Source organism: Curcuma longa, unplaced genomic scaffold (genome assembly GCF_044706935.1).
Source record: "Curcuma longa cultivar G26 ecotype Majalengka, Jawa Barat unplaced genomic scaffold, ITB_CL_G26_1.1 contig_26978, whole genome shotgun sequence".
Classification (NCBI taxonomy): domain Eukaryota; kingdom Viridiplantae; phylum Streptophyta; class Magnoliopsida; order Zingiberales; family Zingiberaceae; genus Curcuma; species Curcuma longa.
In genome coordinates this window covers 217-23,824 of record NW_027433275.1, presented here as the reverse complement: position 1 = coordinate 23,824, position 23,608 = coordinate 217, and the positions used below count along the sequence as shown (strand labels likewise).

Below are 23,608 nucleotides of genomic sequence, written 5' to 3'. Positions count from 1 at the left end.
ATAAATACAATTTATTTCATATCTCTTCATCAATTAAATAAGTATAATTAATTCAAACTAAATTAGAATAATAAACATTAACATTAAAATAAAAAGGGTTTAGGATTTTAGAGTTTAGGGGTTTAGGGGTTTAAGGGTTTAAGGGTTTCGGGTTTAGGGTTTTATGGGTTTAAGGGTTTACGATTTAGGGGGTTTAGGATTTAGGTTTAGGGGTTTAAGGGTTTACGATTTAGGGTTTAGGGTTTAGGGTTTAGGAGTTTAGGGTTTAGGGTTTAGGAGTTTATAGGTTTAGGGTTTATGATTTTAGGGTTTAGGGTTTATGATTTAGGGGTTTAGGGTTCAGGTTTAGGGTTTATGATTTAGGGTTTAAGGATTTAGGAGTTTAGGGTTCAGGTTTAGGGTTTAGGGGTTTAAGGGTTTAGGATTTAGGATTTACAAGTTTAGGGTTTACGATTAACGGTTTAGGGTTTAAGGTTTTGTTTAGGGGTTTAGGATTTAGGGTTTATGATTTTATGGTTTTTAGGGTTTATGGTTTAGATAAATTAATTCAAACTAAATTAGAATAATAAATATTAACATTAAAATAAATACAATTATAACTAATAACTATTCAAATTTCTAAAATAACTATACTTATAAATATACCTCAAGCCGGTAAACAAATACGAGTATCTCTCCAATTATTTTCGTCCACGCAAATTATAAACCTGCAGAAACATTAAAAAATTAATCAACACTTTAATTTAATCAACACTTTAATCAACATTAAAAAATTGTAAACCAGCTGGCACGACCACCGGCCAGCAGCCAGCGGCCAGCGCGGCCGCGTGGCCCCGCGCGGCCAGCGACTGCGACCGCAGCTGCCAGGGGTCGGCCTGTAGCAGCGACTCGCCCCTGCAGAGGGCCGACGGCGAAAAAAATTCATCCCGTTGGTCAACTAAAGCATACCACGCGAGGAAAGGAGGAAGGAGGAAGGGAAAGCATACCACGCGAGGAGGCACCCTTGTTTGGAGAGATCCGGCAAGATCGACAAGATTGGCGCGGTTGGAGATGGCGGAGGCGAGAAGGGAACCGAACGCGAGAAGAGAAGGGACCCGTGATTTTCAGATCTACGGTTTATGGTTAAAATTTGGCGGTGAAAGATTTTCGTCACCAAATTCATCGCTAATTTTGGCGACGAACAGCGTGTTCGTTGCCAAAATTTACGACGAACCCGTGATTCGTCACCAATTTATTAAAATTGGCGACAAATACATATTTCGTCGTAAATTGGCGACGAACAGTATTTTCGTCGCCATTTTGCAACGAATTTTGCAACAAAATTTTTTTAGCTACAAAATTTGCAACGAAAATAATATGTTGCTAATTTTGCAACAAATTATTATTCGTTGCTAGTTTCTTCTCAAATTTGCGACGAAACCAAATTTCATCACAAAATTGATTGTAATTTTGCGACAAAAATATTTCGTCGCAAAAATTCGTCCCTAAAAGGTGGTTTTTTTGTAGCGAAAGAAATCAACTTAAATTTCAACACTCCCCCACTTTGATTTTAAAAAAATAGTCCAAGATTATTTCAAAGCAACTCAAATTGTCCACTTGGAAGAACTTTAGTGAAACATATGCAATATTCTCCTTGCTACAATCTTCCATTTCATTAATAGTACCATCAAAAACTTTTTGGGAATAAAGTGATGAAACTCAATATGTTTAATTGTTGCATGACATATAGGATTATTTGCAAGTTTGATAGCACTTTAATTGTCCATAAAAATTGCAATTGGCTTATATACAGGAATATATATATCATCACCAAGTCCTTGCACATTCCTAAATAGCAAGTACAACAACTTTGTACTCTACTTAGTAGTTGATAAAGACACTATATTTTGTTCCTTGCTACACCACAAGATACTCTTTCACCATCACTCAAATTGACTCGATTTAATATCACCACAAAGACATAGACCTTCTATCATCCAAATCTCCACCAAAGTCAGAATATGTGAATCCAATTAAGGGACCATTAGTATTCTTTTTAAAGAATAAGCCCAATATGAAGTTAGTTACATATTTAAAATTCAACTTGCAGCTTCGAAGTTAGGCTTTCGTAGAGATTGCATAAATATACTAATATATCTGATTGAAAAAGCAGCATATGACCTTGTTATAGTCAAGTATAAAAGACTTCCAACAAGAGCATGATAAAGTTTAGAATTTGGGAGGAGAAATCCTTCTTCATGCCTTAGCTTGTAGCTTCCAAGTTAGGCTTTCATAGAGATTGCATAAAAATACTAATATATCTGATTGAGAAAGAAGTATATTTGTTATAGTCAAGTATAAAAGACTTCCAACCAGAGCATGATAAAGTTTAGATTTGGGAAGAGTAATCCTTCTTCATGCCTTAGCTTTATGTTGCATTAAAAGGAATATTGCATATTGTTCAACAAACTTCTTGGAATGATAGTCTTGTTCCTATATTCATCACTTCTAAACCAAGAAAATGATGCAATTATTCCAATTTCTTAATGTCAAATCTATAATATGCTCGCCTTTTGTTGAACTTCCACTTTTGCCATTTCTTGTATTGTCATATCATCGACGTTACAGAATTTTGCTTTTTAACAAATAAGCTACAATTTATTTATTAATCAATTTGATATAACAATATATTATATATTAATAATTATAATTATTTTAGCCAAAAATTGTTAAGCTTAACAAAATATTTTGGTAAAAAATATTAGCCAAAAATTAAATATTTTTGTTGATATATTTAAATAACTAAATGTGTCACAACTCACAAGTACTAATTAAATTTATTATAGCAATGAAGGTGTTTTGAAGTTCATAAAAACATGAGATTATTTAACTTATGATCATTGATACTGGGATAGTGATCCCCTTATAGGTCAGTGGCTTAACTTACGAAGCTCGTAGGCTTGACACACATGGCTTCAATCTAATTCATAACTCGCTCAGACTCCTGAGTCCGCATCTTGAGTACCCCATCCACCTTTGTAGCTTGAGCAATAGATACAACCTGACATTCCGAGTCACCTTCACATAGCTCAGTATTCTAAGTATTCCATGTAGCCCGACAGCTCGAGCACCTCAACTCGAGAGGCATTCTCGAACCGATATAGATGGAAGTTACTAAGTTTTTCTTCAGCTACAATCTCGACAGAGAAGGGAATCTCTCTGCTTGAAGAGACTCCCTTTGCAGCTCTCCACGTTTCTAGGAGGTTTCCAGGAAGTCTTCATAAAACTTTGTTGCACAAGGTCATTTCCAAGGTAGTAGCTGAAGGTTGACGCCGCTAGAGGATTCTAGCTCATTCAGATTATTCCTTCATGTGCTTATCATCCTCAACGTCCTAACATGATTTATTGTTATTCCCATAAACAACGCTAAATATGAGACAATTTAACATATATCATAAACAAATATATTATAATTTATTTATTATATATAATACTATACCACTTTAATAGAAGAATTATAAATTCCATAACATCTCTAAATCCCAAATAACATTACAAAACCTCCCACCATTAATGGCGACTCCATTGACCATTGCACCCCTCTATTACTCTAATAGAGATGGCAACAAGATCTTCTCCATTTTTTTATTAGGTTTGTCCGCCTCTTTCTTTGAGTTGTCATTGCCTCCAATGCCCAACACTTCCTCTTTGTCGTTGATTGTTGCTTGATGGCACTAGGTATTAATCTAACCTTAATTTATAGGGTAAATATCTCTATTCTCCTCCCCACAATTGATCCTGTGAACTACAAAAGGAATCAAATCAATTCCTTTCATTACAGTGGATGTCAGCCGAGAACACATGTTGATCGACACCATGTGTGACTCAATCAAGGGAATAATCCTTACCGCACAAGGGTGTGTTGGCAAGTACCCTATGTCAATCTACCATTAGAACCAAATGCATCAGTTGTGTTGGGTATGGCTTGATACATCAAACATTGTCTAAAAACTATACCATTTTGAAGAGAGACCAAAACTCTAGGATGACATAAGATTTTAAACCATGCTTTCACATAATCTTTTCGAGTCCACGACTCTAATAATTTGGCATTGCTGACAAATTTATCTTGACACTAGTAAGAAAAACATAATGCATCAACAAAGACGATCAATTAAAACTCTGGAATAATAAAATCATGATATTACATAATTCGAAAGAACAACGTTTATGGACTATCAAGTATAATTCAGGTTTGCAGAATATCAAAGATAACAATTTGAAGATCTCACACTAAGTAAACAGGAAAGTTTCTCTACATCTATACCAATTTTTTAATTATAAGGGACTCACATGAATCTCCTGAATTTGTAGAACATACCTCAAATTCATCAAGATCACTGGATATATCAATCATCAGATTTGCAACAATGGTGGATGAAGCTCTATTAAACCACTTCTGGATACGTGTTCTAGTTGAATCTAAATAGGAGCATAATATGCAATTAACATTGACCCAAGGCAAACTTAGAGAGAACTTAAGGAATATAAAATCATTGCTCATAAGAAAAAATCCAAGTAAATATGTAATCATAACATAATAGTAATCTCAAGTCCATTCACCAATGTTGAACACTTAAATATTTCTGTCTATATATTCATAAACTATCCTAATAGTAGTCAATTGATCTTTGTTGTAAAACAATTTAACAGTTTTCAGCTATTAGGTTGGTTGCCTTTATATAAATAGACAAAGAATTTGTATTTTTAGGGTGTTTCTAGTTTCTACTTTGTCAACGATTGTGTAAACTACTAGATGTAAACCAAAATGTACCCGTTGGAGTCTCCTAGGAGGAAGCCAAATATTGATCTTCATGATGATGTAATTTTCAAATATGGCTACCCAAGTAAGTAGTTGGTCTGCAAAATATTATACGGAACCATACAAGTTTATAAGCTACTTTCTGATCCAAAAATATATCCATTGGAATTTCCTAGGTCTAAAAAAGCAAGTATTGATCTTCATGATAAATGTAATTTTGGATATGACTACCCAAACGAGTAGTTGGTCTTCAAAATGTTAGAAGCATTTTCTGATCCATTTCCTTCATAACACAGTTAGAACATTTTTTATTCATTCTCATCACCTTGATTCTAACAAAAAGATGGCATCCCTATGCACTTCAAGAAAGCTTATTAACTAGCAGTCAATTAATTCAAATATTTCACACCACTGTATATCAAAATTGAGAATCATAGCCAAGCGCAAGAGGTCGGTGATGTGTTCAATGAAAGAGACCAGAATCATATGATTACTTGAAAACCTTTTAACCTAAAGACCTCTAAAACATGATAATTGAAATGGTTGGCACATATAGGGAGCCACTTTATGCAGTGAGTTACACTAAATGTTAACCATGTATCTCAAAAGCTCAAGGGATTAGAAAAGACAATTGTTAATATACTTTATATTGTTAAACTCGTGGCTCCCCACCAAGTATATATGAATATGCTGGACTTGGTTAATCAAAACTATTTGAATATAGAATCTTTATACCAAGTTAATGTGAGTGGCTAGCCACTTATACCAATTGTAGAAAAAAGCAAGGTTTAAAATTTCGAACTGTATCGAAATTTCAGTTTATGGTCGAGAATGATACAGTTTCGGTATCATATCAGACCGTGTCTAGTTTCGATGGTTTTTAAATAAAAAATATAGTAAAGATTAAGATTAAGAATTATATTATATTATAAAACTATATTATATGATTAAGAATAATTTAATTCAAAATATAATTAAAATAATAGTATATTTTATAAAATTAATTATATTATATTTATTTTTTTAATCTTTATGGGAAAAAATTATTAGTCTAAAAAGAAAAAGAAAAGATTCTTGTATATTAGGGGAAACAAAAAGGAACATAAGTAAATAAAAAATTAATAAATGAAAGAGGAAATGAAAAAATAAAATAAAATAAAAAATGGAAACGAGAAAAAATTTAGTGAAAGAGAAAAAGGAAAAAATTAATAGAAAAGGAAAAGAATTAGTAGGAAAGAAAATAAATATGAAAGAGGAAAGTAATCAATTAGTAGGAAAGGAAAGGAAAAAAAAAAGAAAATAGTGGAAAGGAAAAGGTAGAAGAAAATAGTGGAAAGACATTGAGGAAAGGAAAGTAATTAATAAAAAAGAAAAACAAAAAAAAGAAATGAGATTAAAAAAAACAGAAAGGTGAGCTGCAGTGGCCTCGCGACCAAGAGGCCACCGCCACCTTACGCCTTCGTTTGGTCGCCACGGGCAGCTATAGGCTCGCGAAGGTCTTGCAGCCAAGTGAGGCCATTGCGCCCTCGTGGAGGCTCAGCACTGCTAGAGTTTTAGAGAGAAGAAACTTCTATTCACCGTTCCATCATCACCGATAAAATTTTTCTCTTCTCCTCTTTGGCTTTGTGCCAAATCCAATGTTGTATCGGTCGGTGCATGCAACAAATTTCATCCATACTGATAAGTATGAAATGAAACCTTAAACCTTGGAAAGAAGCCAATTTCAAGGTTTAAATCTTAAACTCTAGTCTTTCAATATAGTTTCAAAATAGTTTCGAAATTGTATGTGTCAATATGGTTTCAAAACTTATTTACTTCGAAGTTCTATATGAATAAATTAGTATAAGTAATGTTAATATAAATATGTTAATTAATGTAAATATATATTATAAATATTAGTTAATTAATATATCTATTATATAGTCATTTAATTCCACAGAATACCTAGTTGAATAAGAAGTCGTAACGTGATTCTGTCGCATGACGTGTCACGACCACAACTCCATACTGTCACCTTTATTCACCATCTCATTTCTACACCTTCCTCAATGCCTCTATCTCCCTTGACTAGATATGTCTTCTTGTCTGCTAGTCAATTTATTTCTTCCTCTCCCTATTCCTGATTTTTGCTTGAACTATCTGGATAAACAATATCATTTCACATCTCGATGTGGGAGTATAACAATAAATATTAGTTGTACCATCCGACATGGCTCGATATTTTAAACCTTGACCGGAACGATACAGTTTCAATATCATATCGTACCGTGCTGGTATAATTTCGGTATTTTTAAAATATAAAATATAAAATATATTAACTAAAATAAAAAAAATTAATCTAAATATTTAAAAATAAAAATAAAATATTTTTTTTAAAAATAATAGGATAATTTTATGAGTTTTAATTAAGTCTATTTAAATTATCCCCAACTATAGTTAGGAATTGATTATTAAAATCTTTATTAAACCTAAGTTAAAAAAGGAATCGTGATTGTCCACGCGCGACAGGGGCGTGTGTGACCCGTGTGATGCTTCCGGAGGCATCGTCGAGGTCGCGCAACACCTCCAGAGGCATCGTCGAGGCAGCGCGACGCCTCCGGAGGCATTGTCGAGGTCGCGCGACGTCTTCGGGCCAACGCAACGCCTCCGAAGGCGTTGCTCGACTCGGGCGACGCTTTCGGACGGTATCCCGGTCGGAACGCTTGTGCCAATGCCGGTCCGTCGACAAAACAAAATTTTTCGTCAGTATCGTGTGATATGGCTTGAGATTTCAATCCTTGCTTTAAATCATGGACAATTTACACAGATATTGTTTACAACTTTAAATTGATGACTAAATCAAATTGTTGTTGTCTGAAGGACATTGTCAAATATGAAAACAACTGACCAGCATCATATGCAGCATCATACTGCCCCCTCCCAATAGATGCCAACATCTTCAAGAAGTAATGGTTGGAATAAGAACCTAAGAAACAAGAGCCTAAATTAGTAAAAGCTAGAGACTCAACAGAACAGTATTTCAAAGCTGAAAGATACAATGTATAAAACATAGATTCCAAAAGAGGTAAGAGCCAAAGTGGGTGATATCAGCAACCTCAATCGATGTTACCTTAGAATAATAGCAAAGCTTCAAATAAATAAAAAGCACAACATATTCTTAATAAGTTCATGCAAAGCTAAGAGATCCCACACGATCAAGGGAAAAAAAATTCAAAATCAAAATCAAAACAAAGAGGTTGTTTCATTCCTGAAAACTTTCCTGATTCTATTTTAATGTGTCAAATGTGCTAAACGATGAGAAACAGGAAGGAGCAGTTAATATTCCCATAAAATCATATAGCAAATTTGACAAGGTATTCATGTAGAAAAGCTAACATACCAATACCAAAAGTCGAAATTCTAGGAGACACAAATCCACTATTTGCAAGATAAGTTCTAATAGTACGACAAATGTTGCGCTCATCTTCAACAGCTCCATCAGTTATGAGAAAGATTTGTGGAAGTGAGTTTTTTGTACTTGATAATAAACCAATTGCCTATGCAAAAAAATAAGAACAATCAATATGCATTATTTACAGTATTTACAAAAATGAAAACAACATAAAGTTGTAAGATACAAGCAATTGAAACTCATCCTGATTCCGTATAATTCGAACAAATTGGCAAACATACAGTAATGCTCAAATTTGTCTTAAGCTAGAAATTACCTCCTTTAGGGGGTGCATAATGTCTGTTCCACCGTCTGCAATAAACTTTGTGTTCATCCACTGGATAGCACTTTCTATCCTATCCTCAGTAGCATGCTCCAAACATTGTGAAAAAGAATACAACTCGTCATTGAATGCTATGATATCAAAGAGATCGCCTGGATGGAGCTCTAATAGTGATGCAGCTAATGCGGTTTTAACATTCTCAATAAGTTTCCCTTGCATGCTTCCACTTACATCAACGACAAATACAATTTCTTTTTTGAATTCCTATTGCATTAGAGACAAATGATGAAGAAAATTTACTCATTTACATAATAACTGCATGAAACATCTACAAATAAAAATTATTTAAAAGTAATTTAATATTTAAAAATGTTTCCTAAGATGTAAAGTTCCATTACAATGCGCATGACTTTTGAAATTCTTAGCTCATGCATCTCTATGATAAATAGAAGCTATAACATAAATGAGGTGCTAAAATTGTTTAGAAGTAACTTATATTTGAAGATGTTCTCTGTGCACCATAGTAAGATTGCGATCTGGACCTCAAGATCTTACAGCCAAAAGTGACCTAAACAAACCAAATCCCAAGTAGAATCTAAGTTGGCTTGGATTTTTGAATTTATCCTATGTCTACTTACCGTTGGATACCAATTCCATAGTATGGAGATCTAAAGTTTCATTTCCTGTTGGTTGGCATGGGCAAAAGATTTCGTTCAACCCTCCAACTGGCACAAAAAGGCATGAGACAACGAAGGACAAACCAGCCTGCCAATGCTAGGGCTTATTTATTTTCTGAACAGCGAAGTAATCCTCCAAGGCCAGAGACACCCGAGTGACTAAGTAGTCCACCAAAGCTGTTCAACATGACAAGCAGAGACGCATCTTGACATTGCATGTGAGAAGCTAGGGTTCAAGCAGTGAGACTTCTTTGAGATACATCCATGACTCCTCTTCCTTCAGCTCATACACCACTTCCTTCACCTTATCACCTCCTCCTCCCTAAAGCACCTAACACCTCATCGAAACTAAATGATACTGTTCTAAAATAGAATCATTCTGGTCCATAGCCAAAACTCCTAATTAGGTCGAAACTTTAAACCTTGGATAGAATATATATATACTCAATTAGATATTTAAAAAATAAATCAAATGAGATTTTTTAATGATTTTTTTAATTATTGTTTTAATAAATCAATCTTACAATGACCATTCATCTATAACACTAAAAATTGTATTGTATTTTTTTCGATACTGAAATGATAGTATTTAAAATGATTATATTAACATTACATAATGCTAAGGTCAGATCATACACATAAAGTGGGGTCTTATGATCAATCAGTTGGATTTGTAACTTTGAGCTAGGGGTTGTGTTTGAGGTAGTGAAGCAAGGCTTCAAGTGTAGCTTATTAGTCAATGGTGGTTCGGAGAGGTCCCCAAAAAACAAGGAGTGCTCTCATTTCCCAAGGTCTTAGTATCCATGTATAAGGAACCAGTTGCTACTAGGACCCTAGCAAGTAATGTGAGCAAGAATGATGATGGCACCACACAAGTAATAGTCATATGAGATCCACTACATTTCCTCATGTGGGTGTGAGTGAAGAGAGCAAGGTTGTTTCCCATATCAAGGTTGACATTAGCTATAGACAGGGAATAGACATTTGGGATTCATCAGTCCACCATAGGATGCCACGCCATGGGTGTCGTGGGTTGCATCCCTTTTATCTTGGCAGGATACTGATGTGTGTGTATTATGCATATATATTTTTTATCTTATTTAGCATACATTTATTGTATTATATGAACATATTTTGTGTAAACTTCTAACATTTGTATTTATTTTATATTTTTAGTTCGGATGATTGCAGTTTGCATTTTGTATTGATAGAAAATGAAGATCTTAGCGTTGGAACATACTTGGAGATGCTAAATTTGAGGAAACACATGACAAAATGATCCACAGCCTGCCAGTGGAAAGTTCCACGACCGTGGATCATCCGGGAAGTCAAATCAGCTTGTGGAGCATCAATTGGAGCATGCCACAAGAACCATGGCTTAGTAGCCACTATGACTGTGGATGATACTAAGTGAAGTGAAGAGACTAGACAGAATGATCCATGGCCAGCCAGTGGAGTGTTCCACGACCGTGGATCGTTAGGGTAAATTGATGACGCCACCCTTTTACTTAGGAAATTCTATTAGGATTCTGAGACTATAAAAAAAACAAAGGGTGGCCGTTTAGAGGTACTAGAGTGATAGGAGATCAAAGAGGAGGTCACATCCAAGACAATGAAGAAGCCAAGAGATTTCGAATATCAAAAAGCACGTGGAGATCTTCCAGAGGCATCAATAAACATCTACAATCTAAGTTTTTTTTATTCTTAATCCTTATTTTCAGATTGTAGAATGCTATTAATGATTTCAATGGATTGTAGCTTCACTGTTATGAAGTAATTTCTTTATTCTAGGATGAGTAGTCCGATAACATATCGACATTGAAGTTTGATTTTTTTTCCTCTTGTTAATATTATGATATCTTGATTCAATTCTAGTGTGCCCAATAGTTTGCATGACTTAAAAATTAAGGGGCAAACTGAGAGGTGAACCTTAGTCTCAAAATTTTAGAATTGAACTTGAGTTTTTATCACGAAAGTATAGTTCAAATTCTCTCAAGTGTTAATTATCAAAGATCTTAAAGGGTTTAATCTGATTCGATTACTATGAGAATAGGAATTGAGTCGGGATAAACATATCGTTGTATTTCGAGATAATTCACCTTCAAGAAGAATCTAACATTGTAAGAGAGGGAATCATAATTGAATTGTTGATACTAATCGTAGTGAAATCGAAATCCTAGAATTTGTCTTGAAATTTAGTTTCCTAATCAGTTTGCTATTCAATTCCCTTGGTTTGATTTAATTTCTTATTATAGCTATTCCTTTGTCCTGATTTCGTCCAAATAGCATAATTTGTACGTAACTGGTAGTACAACGTCATCCCAGAGGATAATATTTTATTACTTGATAATAGTCATGCACTTGTGATTTCGCACAAACAACTACAACAAGTGGTTACCAGGTCAATTATTTCCCCTTGCATTGAGGGTGGGGAGGGTTAGATGTGAAAGATCTAGGTAGAGCTATGAAGGTGAGCGTTGGCTCATTTCTCAATGTGAAACTTGGGTTGAACACCTTCTTACCTCCTCTAGCTTCCTTAGCAAGTTATCCCAAGATTGATGTTAGAACTAAACAAGTAATAGTCATATAAGATCCATAACATTCCTATGTGCAAGTGTAAGTGATGTGAGTGAGGGTGTTTCTTATCTCAAATATGGACAAAAAAAGTCATTTAGGATCCTTCAGTGCACCCTAGAGTGCCATGCCACCCCAACGCAATGGGCCACATGTTATTTTCCGCTACACTACGCTAATTTTGTTTTATAAAATTAACCTATTTGAAATGTTATTCACCCTCCTCTTGTGTTACTCTCTCGATCATCCACATAGTCCAACAATGGACGCTCTCATAGAAAATGTACAAGAAATTTGAAGTTCGCAAAAGCAAACTTGAATGCAACCATCAAAATATTGAGGTTTGTTCGCATTGGAATAAAATATCATATCATGCAGGTCATCACAGGTGGAATTTTTCATTTCGTTTGCCGATCAACACCGATCACAGAGGTAGACGCAACCTCGCGACTTCATCAAGAGGTCGCGGAGAGGCATCCTTCATATTGGATATTGTTTGAGATGTTTGTATTGATATTGTATTTTGAAATTTAATACACAAGATGAATTATAAAAGTCAAATATAGTTCTAAAATATTTTAATCTAGTTGTAGGATCTACTCTCTGATCTTACAATCCTTGACAGCCTTGGTCAAGAGAGCTATTCTGGCATAGCAAACAAAGTGCACCTTTGGTTTGATAAGAGTAGTATAGTTTCCTTATCTGAGAGTTTGGGTTATTGATATGATGATTTTGACATGATTACATGTACCATCCCTATTCATGCATTTGTATGTTTCTTTCTTCAAGGAAGCTCTCTTATCAAACTTATTTACAATTTTAATATGTACATTTACCTACACCTACAAATCAACTAAAGACAATGTAAAGCATAGAGTCAAGTCCCTAGATGTACTTATTGGGTTGCAAGGGTGCAAACATAGTCCCACATCTAAAACACATGGGAAAGATCATGGGTTTAAAAGGATGGAAAGTATCTCCATTAGAATGAGGTCTTTTGGGGAGAGCCCAAGAACAAAACCATGAGGGCTTAAGCCAAAAGTGGACAATATCATATCATTGTGGAGATGTGGACATCCTTTAGACCCTACAATTGGTATCAGAGCGAGGTCGCTCTTCACCGGACTAACCGCCGGATGAACCATGATCCAGATCTAACCATATGGGGTCCTCGGGAAAAACAAAGGAAGTATGGGAGGCTCGAACCATGAGGGACATGACAGCCGGACCATGAGGGATATGACAGCCGGACCATGAGGACATGGCAGCCGGACCATGAGAAATGGCAGTCGGACCATGAGAAATGGTAGGGGAGCTTCCAGTGGTCCTTTGTTTTAGGGGGGGATTGTTGGGTTGCAAGGGTGCAAACATAGTCCCACATCTAAAACACATGGGAAAGATCATGGGTTTAAAAGGATGGAAAGTATCTCCATTGGAATGAGACCTTTTGGGGAGAGCCCAAGAACAAAACCATGAGGGCTTAAGCCAAAAGTGAACAATATCATATCATTGTGGAGATGTGGACATCCTTTAGACCCTACAGTACTTTATGCTTTGTTTGGGAGGAGGTGACGAAAGGGGAAGGAAGGGTAAATAAGGGGAAGGAAACTTTGAACCTGTTTGGAAAGGAGTGAGGAAAGAGGAGGGAAGAGTAGGGAAGGATAAGTTTTAACCTTCCTTACCTATGAAAAGGAAGATTTTCTTACATTCCAATTTATGGTGTAAAGAAAGGAAAGACAACTCTAAATATTATTTGTTCCAATTTTATCCCTATTTTAAAATATTAATTCTCAAATAACTTATTTAATTTATTTAATCTAAATTTTTTAAATTTCTCTCATGGAGGACGATCTTTTCACTCCTTTCTTATATCAGTAAATTTTTATAAAAATATATATAAAATACTGATTTATCCTTTGTTAAAGTGTACAGATTTTATATTTCGCATGCTTATTGTATATCCACTCATTATATCTTTAAATTTTTTTATTTATTTAAGTTGTAAATATTAATTTTAGTTGGTCCCACAAGGTGATTTTGACAAGAATTTACATCCATAGATTTAATAAGCTATATATATTTTTTTCACATGTAGATTTATTTTAATAAGTAAAGTATTTTTGTAATTTTATATATTTAACTTTCATTTTCTTCCCTTTCCTCTCAAACAAGATAACATATGTTATGTTAATGAACCTTCCGTTCCTCCCAAACAAAGAGAATATAAATACTTCTCTTCCCCTTCCATTAATGAACCTTCTCTCACCCAATCCAAACAGAGCGTTAACATCCAGTACTATGAAACACTTGCTACTGAATTAGTTTTTCATACAATTTTCAGAGTTTTTTAGAATTTTCTATTATATGGCAATATTTTCTTTTCTTTTATGATTATGGTACTTTCTTTTGTTGACCTTCTTGCTTAAAAACTAATTGTTTGGATAATAGATTATTTCTCTCTGCATGTGTGCATGCGCTCTTGTATCCTGTGAATGCTGAAACCATGTATCAGTAGAATGGTACCAACATCAAATTGGACAATCAAGCTATGGGAGAAGAGCTCAAGTGTCATATTAAGCCACAAATGATGGTAATTGTATATGTTTAATATAATATATTTGGAAGAGCATAGTCATGTCCATGTCTAAAAAGACTGGACTCTTGAAAATTTGCATCTTCTGAAAGGCATGCAAGCCAACATAAAAATGCTATACTAATCATTCTGGAAAGTTTCTCATTGATAATTTAAAGTGACATGTCATGTTGGCAGGTTGCAACCAAAACAGAAGGAGCTATTTTCTATGTTGAGTACAAAGATCATTGTCAGAATCATGCAGAGAGATTGACCTTTCTTTTTTGATCATTTCCGGGAAATAGATAAAAACAGAACATATCCCTTTGGTCATCATCATGAGTTGTAGGAGACTTTAATAGTAAACCACCAGACAAGTGATTTGGATAAACCTGCACAAGACAAAAATGAAAAAAAATTGTCTTATCAAACAAACAATAACAATTTGCTTTTGTTTCCTTATCTGAAGTGTCTACTGGGAAAATTAAAATACTAAGCAGAATATTCAGTTGTTTTATATTTCACAATTACATAAAGGACAATCCAGTGCACGAAGCTCCTGTCAGTGCGGAGTCTTGAGGAAAAGTCAGATCACATTGGATCTATTATACTTCTTTATCTTGCATTTTGCAAGAGACTGTTTCCACAACTCAAATCTGTGACCTCAAGGTCACATAGTAGTAATTTTACCGTTGCGCCAAGACTGCCCTTCATATTCCACAATTACATAAATAAGAAAAATATGAATGCAGGAGATTTGTATTGCTGTTTTCTGCACATTATCACTGAATCCATCATTGAAACAATCCCATGCTTTTTTTGTCATACTTCTAACATATACTATTATCGACCATAGTTCAGACAAACATGTGTTAGCTCATAAGAGACAAAAAAAAGCATGGCAATTTTGTTAGATAATACAGTTTACATGTCAATTATCCTCTATTTGTTAATCAGTTAAAGGATTTGTTAGCTCTATTAATTATTTGGTTTCTGCTCATTTACTTTCAAATCCATGTGACCCCAAATTGCACTGAGCATGAGAGCTTGATTACAACTATGGTTCCATAAATTTTGAGAAATAATAAAACAAATAACATGAGAAGACAACTACTAAACCAGTTAGCAACTAATGGAATTAAGGTAAGAAAGCTTGATTAATGATACTTGTAGGTTTATTATGAAAACATCAAATTGAAAAAGAAAGAAACAACTAAAGATATAAAAATGTGAATGAACTCACACTAAAAGAGAATTCAAAATCATTATTCGACCATTTTTCTACATCAGCTTCATATAAAAATTTTAGTTTTCCTGCTTGGCGGTCATTTTCCTGGAGAATGAAAAGATACATTGCTATCAGACTTGATTAAGACCATGTGTTCCAATGTTTAATTACATACCATGCTATTACCTTTAAAGGATGGCTTATCTTCTGGATCAGAAGCTCCTTGCCAAAACCACTATTGATGTTTAATTGAATCTTTTCGTGTTTTGCAAAAATTTTTGAAAATGGAATGATGTATTCTGGAAAGTTGAATGGTATTCTAACCAAGAACTGGCTGCCATTATTATAAGTCAATTTCTGAGACCATATTGCTTTGATAAAAAGGTCAGATCCACCATTCACCTTTACAAAGGAGAATAATAAAAGCTATTTGCATTAGTAATTTAACCTCTAAAAAGAGCACATATATGGTCAGAAAAATAACTCAATGCCTATGGCCGAATTACCTGGGGTATTATTAAGTAAAACATTTGGTGTTTCAGGAAGCCACCACCCTCATTTTCAATAGTTATTTCTGTGTCGCAATCTCGCTGTTCAATCACCTGAGTATAGTATGATCTTCCACCAACCTCGACCTCAACACCTAGAACTGAACCCTGTTAGCCACACCATAGTTTATAAGAAAAAGAATCAGATTGCAAAAGAATGAAAGAAAAAAGAACCATAAATGTAATGAACGATGAATTAATTTCAAACAATTATATCCACATTTTAGTATAAAACAATTTGGTATGGAAGTATACCAGTTATGATATATCAACTAACACTTAAGCAAACAATTTTTTATCATAGCTGTATAATTGATGCAGGAATAATTAGAAAATTTTAAAATATGGAAATTTTTATTTTTCTTATAACTTGAAAAGGATTATTTTTTATTAGGCATAACAAACTAGGTAAATTTAAATCTTGTTCAGAAAATTGGTTCTTGAAGGAATAAGTTATCTTATACTAGGCTTATAGTGAGAATAAGTAATTTTAGAAAATGGATTATTATAACCAACATTTTAGGAGACTAGTGCAGTGTTGATGCGTAATGAAGAAACCTCAATTCTTTGTTGAGTTATAGTCAATTTAAATAAAAATTTTGTTCTCTTTGTGAGTTTTTCCTCCATGTTGCTATATCAAGTGGTAATAAAGCCTAAACCCGACCCCTTGTTTGATATTTTTTCACATCATGTGCTTTTTCTTCTCTTTCTCAAAGTTTCCTCCTAGCAACTACTGCCTCCTTATGCACCAACACCACAACACATAAACCTACACCTTCCACTGCAGGCCTCACCCAACTCCCTCATCTTATAAAAACATTACCATCAGTTCCACCCTCTCTCCATCCCCAACATCAACCAAGACACTTCCTCTTCTCCGATAGTGTTATTCTCTCCACCCCTCCTCTCAATTGTAACTCTTGAAGAGGCAAGGATCTATGCTTGATTTGCTTCTCCAACAACCAACCGCATTCTACTTTCTAGGTGTCACCTTCTGAGGACATAGCTGTGACCATGGTTTAAAATTTTGAATTGTGCCGGAATTTTGATCCCTCACCGGAACGATACAGTTTCGGTAGTTTTTTTATTTTTAAATATAAATGTTAAGCACAAATAAGTAAATATATTTTTCTTTAAAGAAAATTAATATATGAATAACTCATTAAAATTGATACATCATAATATGTTATCATACTAATACCAAAAGGAGTGACGTGAATCAGATGGAAGTATTGATTCTTGCAATATTCTGGTTAGATCAACTACATAGTTTTCCAACACCAAGATTAAATAATCATCCCATGACATGCAATATTGATATTAACTTCTTCATATGTCCATCAGCATGTCTCGATTGAGCATAGAAGTTGAATTTGAACTGACACCACTGGAATTGAAACTAGTACAGACACAGGATAAGGATAAACATACATCCCCAAGCTCTGATATGATAGATCATCATATAATGCATCAAAACTATAATAAGAAGGCTAAGAGTATGATGAACTTCGATCAAAATCAAGCTCAACTAAACTCTCCCGTGTATCTTAATAATTATGAGCTTCCTTTTATTTGTCATTCTTATATCAACGTTGATACTGAGTCTTAATAATTCTAGCTTCATGATCATCATCTTGGATTGTATATGTGTAATTTTTCTCATATATCTGAAGCTCTGGTACTAAACTAGGGGAAACATAAGTTCTACCACCATCAGATGCATCACTACTATCATCACTTCCATGAGCACTTGTACTGTTATCAACATCACTATAATTATTTCGAACTTCTCATTAATTACATCAAGTGGATTTTCATTAATTCTCAATTGATCCATTTCCTAAAAGAAGGGGTTTTGATTTTTCTTTTCTCTTTATAAAAATTACATCAAGTTTTACCTTTGTCTTTATCTACGGACTTTGGTTGAGCTTAGGGTTGGGATGTTTGAGAATGTCTCAGTCAAAATCTAGAAAATCAAAATTCTTAGTCAAAAATTTCATCATTATATTCCTCACCGACATCTCCACTAAATTGTATTTTTTTAATCTCGTGAGTAAGAAATTAAGATGGTCGTGGTGGATCTCCAATTTCATCAAGTAATGGATTCTCAGCCTCAACGACGCTCCATCTATTCATCATTGTATCATCCTCAGTTTGGACAAAACCAATATCAAATGGATCTACATTACTAGACTCTTTGTCTTTCTAGTTCTTGTTCTTCTGTTATCGCTCTTAGTTGATGACGCATATTATAATGAATGTAGACCATCTTCTCCAAGCGATCATAAGAAAGACAATTTCATACTTTTATATGAATAAGGGAGAAAGTTAACCGACCAATTTCTTTCACAACCATTTGAAGACGTTGTCTATGAGAGAATTTGTACTATAATCTTTTTCAAATTTGGGGTTGATGCTCCTATTGTAACCACCACTCAGCTGTTAGATAAATACGAATAAAATTAAAATAGTATTTATATTTGTTGACAATAATTAGTAATAATTTTTTTAATATTTAGCTGCATCTATTTTATATCTGCATGACACTAGAAAAGAATCGCTAAAAGAACCATTTACCCCTCGAAATAATCGACTTTCATTAATAGCCTCGTAGTCTTGATATTACAATTCTGAGAGTTATTAATAGATCTTTGAAATAATCGACTTTTTAATAGCCTCGACAACTAATTCTCTTTTTTTTTAGTCTTGATATTACATTTCTAAAGCTACTAATAGATCTTCATTTGTGGCAAGATTATAACAATATTGATATATCGAATTAAGATAATAACTTAAAATAATTAACCATATATAATTATTAATAACAATATTAAAAATTATTTTTCATTAAAAAATGTGCATCTACCAAATGGATATGTTTTCTCATTTGGTTATTTCATCTTATAGTGATTATATCAATATAATGTTGATACTTGGTTGGTGATTATAGATGTCTCTTAATTTCCTCTTTTGCTTCATAAATTAGACAATAAACATTGTCCATATCAACTGTACGTAGAACGACGTATAAGGATTCTACTGCTATAAGAATATCTATAATATAACTCTAAAATCTAATAGATATAATAATTTTTTGTACCTCTCTACTTTAAGTAATACTAGAGTATGAAGAGATTTCCCGATCTTCATAAGTGAACATGGCCTTCGATTCAATTTTTTTCAGAAATAACGGAAAGTGAGTTGCAAACCTAGTTGCTCATTGTCACAAAATCTCTCCATTAATAAATTTCCACATTAATTCATGAACACAATGATGATTATAAATGAATTTTATTAACGATTGACCTTCTACCTTCTTTACTATATTGAGTTTACCAATATCCGTCATCATCAAATCAATATAGTGTGTTGCGCTAAAATAATATTCGACATCCAAAATAATATTCGAAGTTGGTATCATTGTATGTAATTACTTGCACTATATGTTTTACACATATAATCTCATGAACTACATTATCACATCAAATGATATGTATAAGATCATATCATGATAATTTGCAGTTGCATCAACAGATTTATGAAATATCACCTTTCTATTGTAGTATAGTAGAAAATTGATAATGCTCATCCATATAAGTCCTGTCAACCATCACACATTAATATAACTACATATAAGCATCATTGCTTCTTGCATGATAGGATCTAAGTCTTGATCTCCTCTACTTGTTCATTTAAATACGGACTAGCAATTTTATATGCAGTCGGAGGTTGAATACCAAGTCCATATTTTTGAATGTTAGACATCATGCTGTGGTAGTATGTGTTATTTGCTGCATTGGGAGGAATTCAATTGAAATGAAAAAATTTAATAATACTTTGATCTATTGATTTCTTCTTCTCCCTTGTATAAATATCATTAATCCTAGTCTGTTTATTAGCTTGTTCTAGAAAGTCTATGGATCAATATTAGCAATATCAATTGCACGTCTTTGTCCCATAGAAGAAAAAAACGACCAATACTACCTTGTGTTAAAGTAACATGAACACTTTCACTTCTCTCTAATATTGCTACAGCAGTTGAGTCACTTCCACTAGCACCACTATATTGCATACGCCACTCATATTCATATTGAGTTCAAGAGACACTAAGAGCTGTTAAAAATTCATCAACATTTGGATCTTCACCACACCCTTCAAATTCATCATAGACTGGTTCTCTAGAGCTCCACCTATCATGCATTTCACGTTATTGTTTATACTTTTTCTTTTTTGTCATCAAGTTCTTCTTTTATTACATGATGAATTTCTTAAGAAACCTTTAGACATTTAGTAATATCCGAATATTTACCAACAAGATATTATTTTAGGCGTGTAATCCCACCAACACATTTAATAATCCTCCTCAATTGTTTAATATTATAATATAGAATATTTATAAATAGATATATATAAATCAATAATTAATTAACTTTACTAATAATTAATTTATATAATTATTATATATAAATTAATATTTTTGTTATGATTTTAATATTAAATAAAAATAAAATAAAGAAAAATATCTATGAGATTATTATAAAACCATTAAACGAATCTTGTAAATTTTATCTATTAAATTATTCTCTATATAAATATTTAAATTTCTTATTTGATGTTTACTAAAATAATTTAATTAGTGTATATTAGGAAATTTTACGAGGATTGTTGAACGATTTATGAATTGAATAAATAATTTAATTTTTTTTATTAAATAATTTTTTAAAATATACAATTTCACTTTTTTAAAATAAATTTAATTTTAAAATTACATATAAATATATAAACAATAATTTTTATTATATATTATATAAAATATATAAACACTAACTATGTAGATATATATTATATAAATTAACAATTAATAATATAATTATCATATTTATTAATTAAAATTTTAATTTTATTAATTTTCTATATTTATGAATATTATATTTACCTGAAGATAAAAATTCTATTATGAAATATAATAATTATTTAAAATTTTTAAATATATATGAAGATATTTATTTTATTTATTTATTATTTATTATTAAAATTAAATATTATTTTTATAATTTTTATCAGATAATTTTTTATATTAATATTATTAATGTTGTAATTATGAATATTTATCCTAAATTATTTGATTCTTTTTAATGCTCTTCATTTTTTATAATGCATAAGTAATGGCACCAAAATAATAAACTTATATAAATTAATTATAGTTAATTTAATTAATTATTAATTTATATAATATATGTTTATATAGTTATGTTTATAAATATTCTATATATTTTAATATCAAACAATTAAGGAGGATTATTGAACGTGACGGTAGGATCACATGCCTAAAGCAATATCTTGTTGGTGGATATCCGGATATTTCTAAATACCCAAAAGTTTCTCAAAAAATTCATCATGTAATGAAAAAGGAACTTGATAACAAAAAAGAATTAAAGTAGAACATCAACAATAACGTGAAATGTTTGATAGACGGAGCTCTAGAGAACTAGTCTATGATGAATTTGAAGATCGTGATGAAGATCCAAATGGTTAGGCGGAGTTGCAGGGATGTCCAAGCTCTTATGGAACATCGTTGGTTGAGTGTTGGGTGTCGAGTGCACTTGAGTAGTCCCGAGTAGTTCTCGAGCTCGAGTGGGAAGTCGAGTGTCTTCCGAGTGGGTTGTTGAGTGCCGAGTCAAGATGTTTAAGTGCTTCGCGAGTTGGCCAAATGCTGAGTCGGTCGAGTTGTCGATAGGAAACTGAGCGGCAGCGTCGCTCGACTGCCAAGTCGGTTGAGTCCGAGTGGACCACTTCTAAAGAGCATCGAGTAGGGAGAGAGAACGATGTCGAAATCTGCGTTTAACGCAGTTTTCTTAAAACAAATTCATACCCTCCGGCTATGCTTCGAAGTCACATTGGGCGTCTATTTCTATGATACAACGGCAAAACTACAAACAACCAAACATTAATTGTTCGTGGCAAACTAAGTTAGTGCCCGAACACTATCACTGAAAGACTGCCGAATGAAATGCACGGCAAAGAGAAATTTTTAGGGAACAAAAGTGGATGAATTATCTACTTCTCTGTTGAAGATCATGACCTCCTTGTATGCGAGCACCAACTCTTAGCAATATTAAATGGTCAAATAAAAACTATTTACTATCTTTACCTGCTTGGCTTGAAACGACTGCTACCGACCATCAATGGTCAACAATGTAACTTGAACGGTTATAGATACACTATTAATATCCGACCATTTTAGATTCGACATATTCTCGCATGAGTCACCTAGGTTCTACAATTCAAGCCCTAATTTGCGCCCTTATGAGTCCGCAACTTTAATAGTTATAATATATTATAAACCAACTATAAAGTCACTCATTCTCCAACGTAGAATTAAACTCTCGTGCACATGGGAAATCTTTTCATCCACTTCTCTTGTTTCCATTTACATTTTCAACAGTATTTTCAAACTAATCTTTGTCTAGTGATTGCACCTAGCACCAAATATTTGTAATTTTGATCACTATGCCTAGCAAATAGCAGCATTTGACTCATCAAATCGTGGATAAAGGCCATGTCAGAGTCATAAACATGATAAACGTTAAAGATGAAATCCTTGATTTCAATGATACCAGAGGAAGAGAAAGTAATGGGAATTTGTTTTGGTAGAATTTCTTGTATCTCGGCAACCACAATTCAATATCGACAAGGTGAATTCACTCTTTATGGAAAATCGCAACAAAGAATCTTCCTAACCGCTATATGGTGACAGCTTCGAAGAAACCCTCAACTAGGAAAAAGAATCACCAGAAAAATCGTGAGAAAGAGAACCAATTTTGCTCACCTGCTCGCCCATAGGGACCACCAGCCGGCAGTCGCACCTCTTGTTCCGCATCACACAGTGGACCCTCCACTGGCCGCTGACAGAGACGAAGGCCGAATCGAGGAGGCAGTCCACCTCCAGCACAATATTTCCCATGTGGAGGGGGATCAGAGCCGGCGGATCGCACCGCCCATACACATGCGGCTGGTAGCTAGGGATATCAGGGTTGTCGACCACCGCCGGGTCCGATATCACCGCGTACACCATAGGCGCCGAAGGAAGGAACGAATCCGCCGACCTAGCCATTCCCACGGCCAGCCTCGGCGCCGCCGCGATCTGTCGATCCTTCCCAGCGTACACTCGCTTCCCCAGCTTCAGACCGTCCTCGACGGCCCTGGCGAACTCCTCCGCCATCCCCGGCCGATCTACCCAACGGTTTGGATTCGGCGACGAGCCCCCACCCTTGGCGACGCGGAGCCGGAGGAGGAGAACAGGAAGAAGAGAAGGAAGAAGAGAGCAGAGGAGTGAGAGGACAAGGCAAGGATTTGAATCGCTACCACGCTTGCTGTTGAGGTAATCAAAGAATAAAGCGCCGACGCATTAATGGACGGTGTGATGGAGCATGGTGACGGAGATGGCGATTTGACCGTCAGTCAATTCATCTGCAAGGGATACAACGGCTACTTC

At 34.0% G+C, this 23,608-nt stretch overlaps 1 protein-coding gene and 1 pseudogene across 1 annotated transcript; both read right to left on the bottom strand.

Annotated features, from left to right (window-relative positions):
• Positions 1-4,360: 4,360 nt before the first annotated feature.
• Positions 4,361-23,335, bottom strand: LOC141818962 (uncharacterized; the record flags this gene model as incomplete). Its single annotated transcript, XM_074706357.1, has 9 exons — positions 22,943-23,335; positions 16,072-16,221; positions 15,752-15,967; positions 15,581-15,670; positions 14,613-14,729; positions 8,509-8,778; positions 8,181-8,337; positions 7,689-7,766; positions 4,361-4,461 (listed from the first exon to the last, which is right to left on the bottom strand). Coding segments are annotated over exons 1-9 (1,572 nt in total), but the record flags the coding sequence as incomplete, so codon positions are not given.
• On the bottom strand, positions 18,607-19,881 carry LOC141818961 (uncharacterized; annotated as a pseudogene).
• Positions 23,336-23,608: the final 273 nt, after the last annotated feature.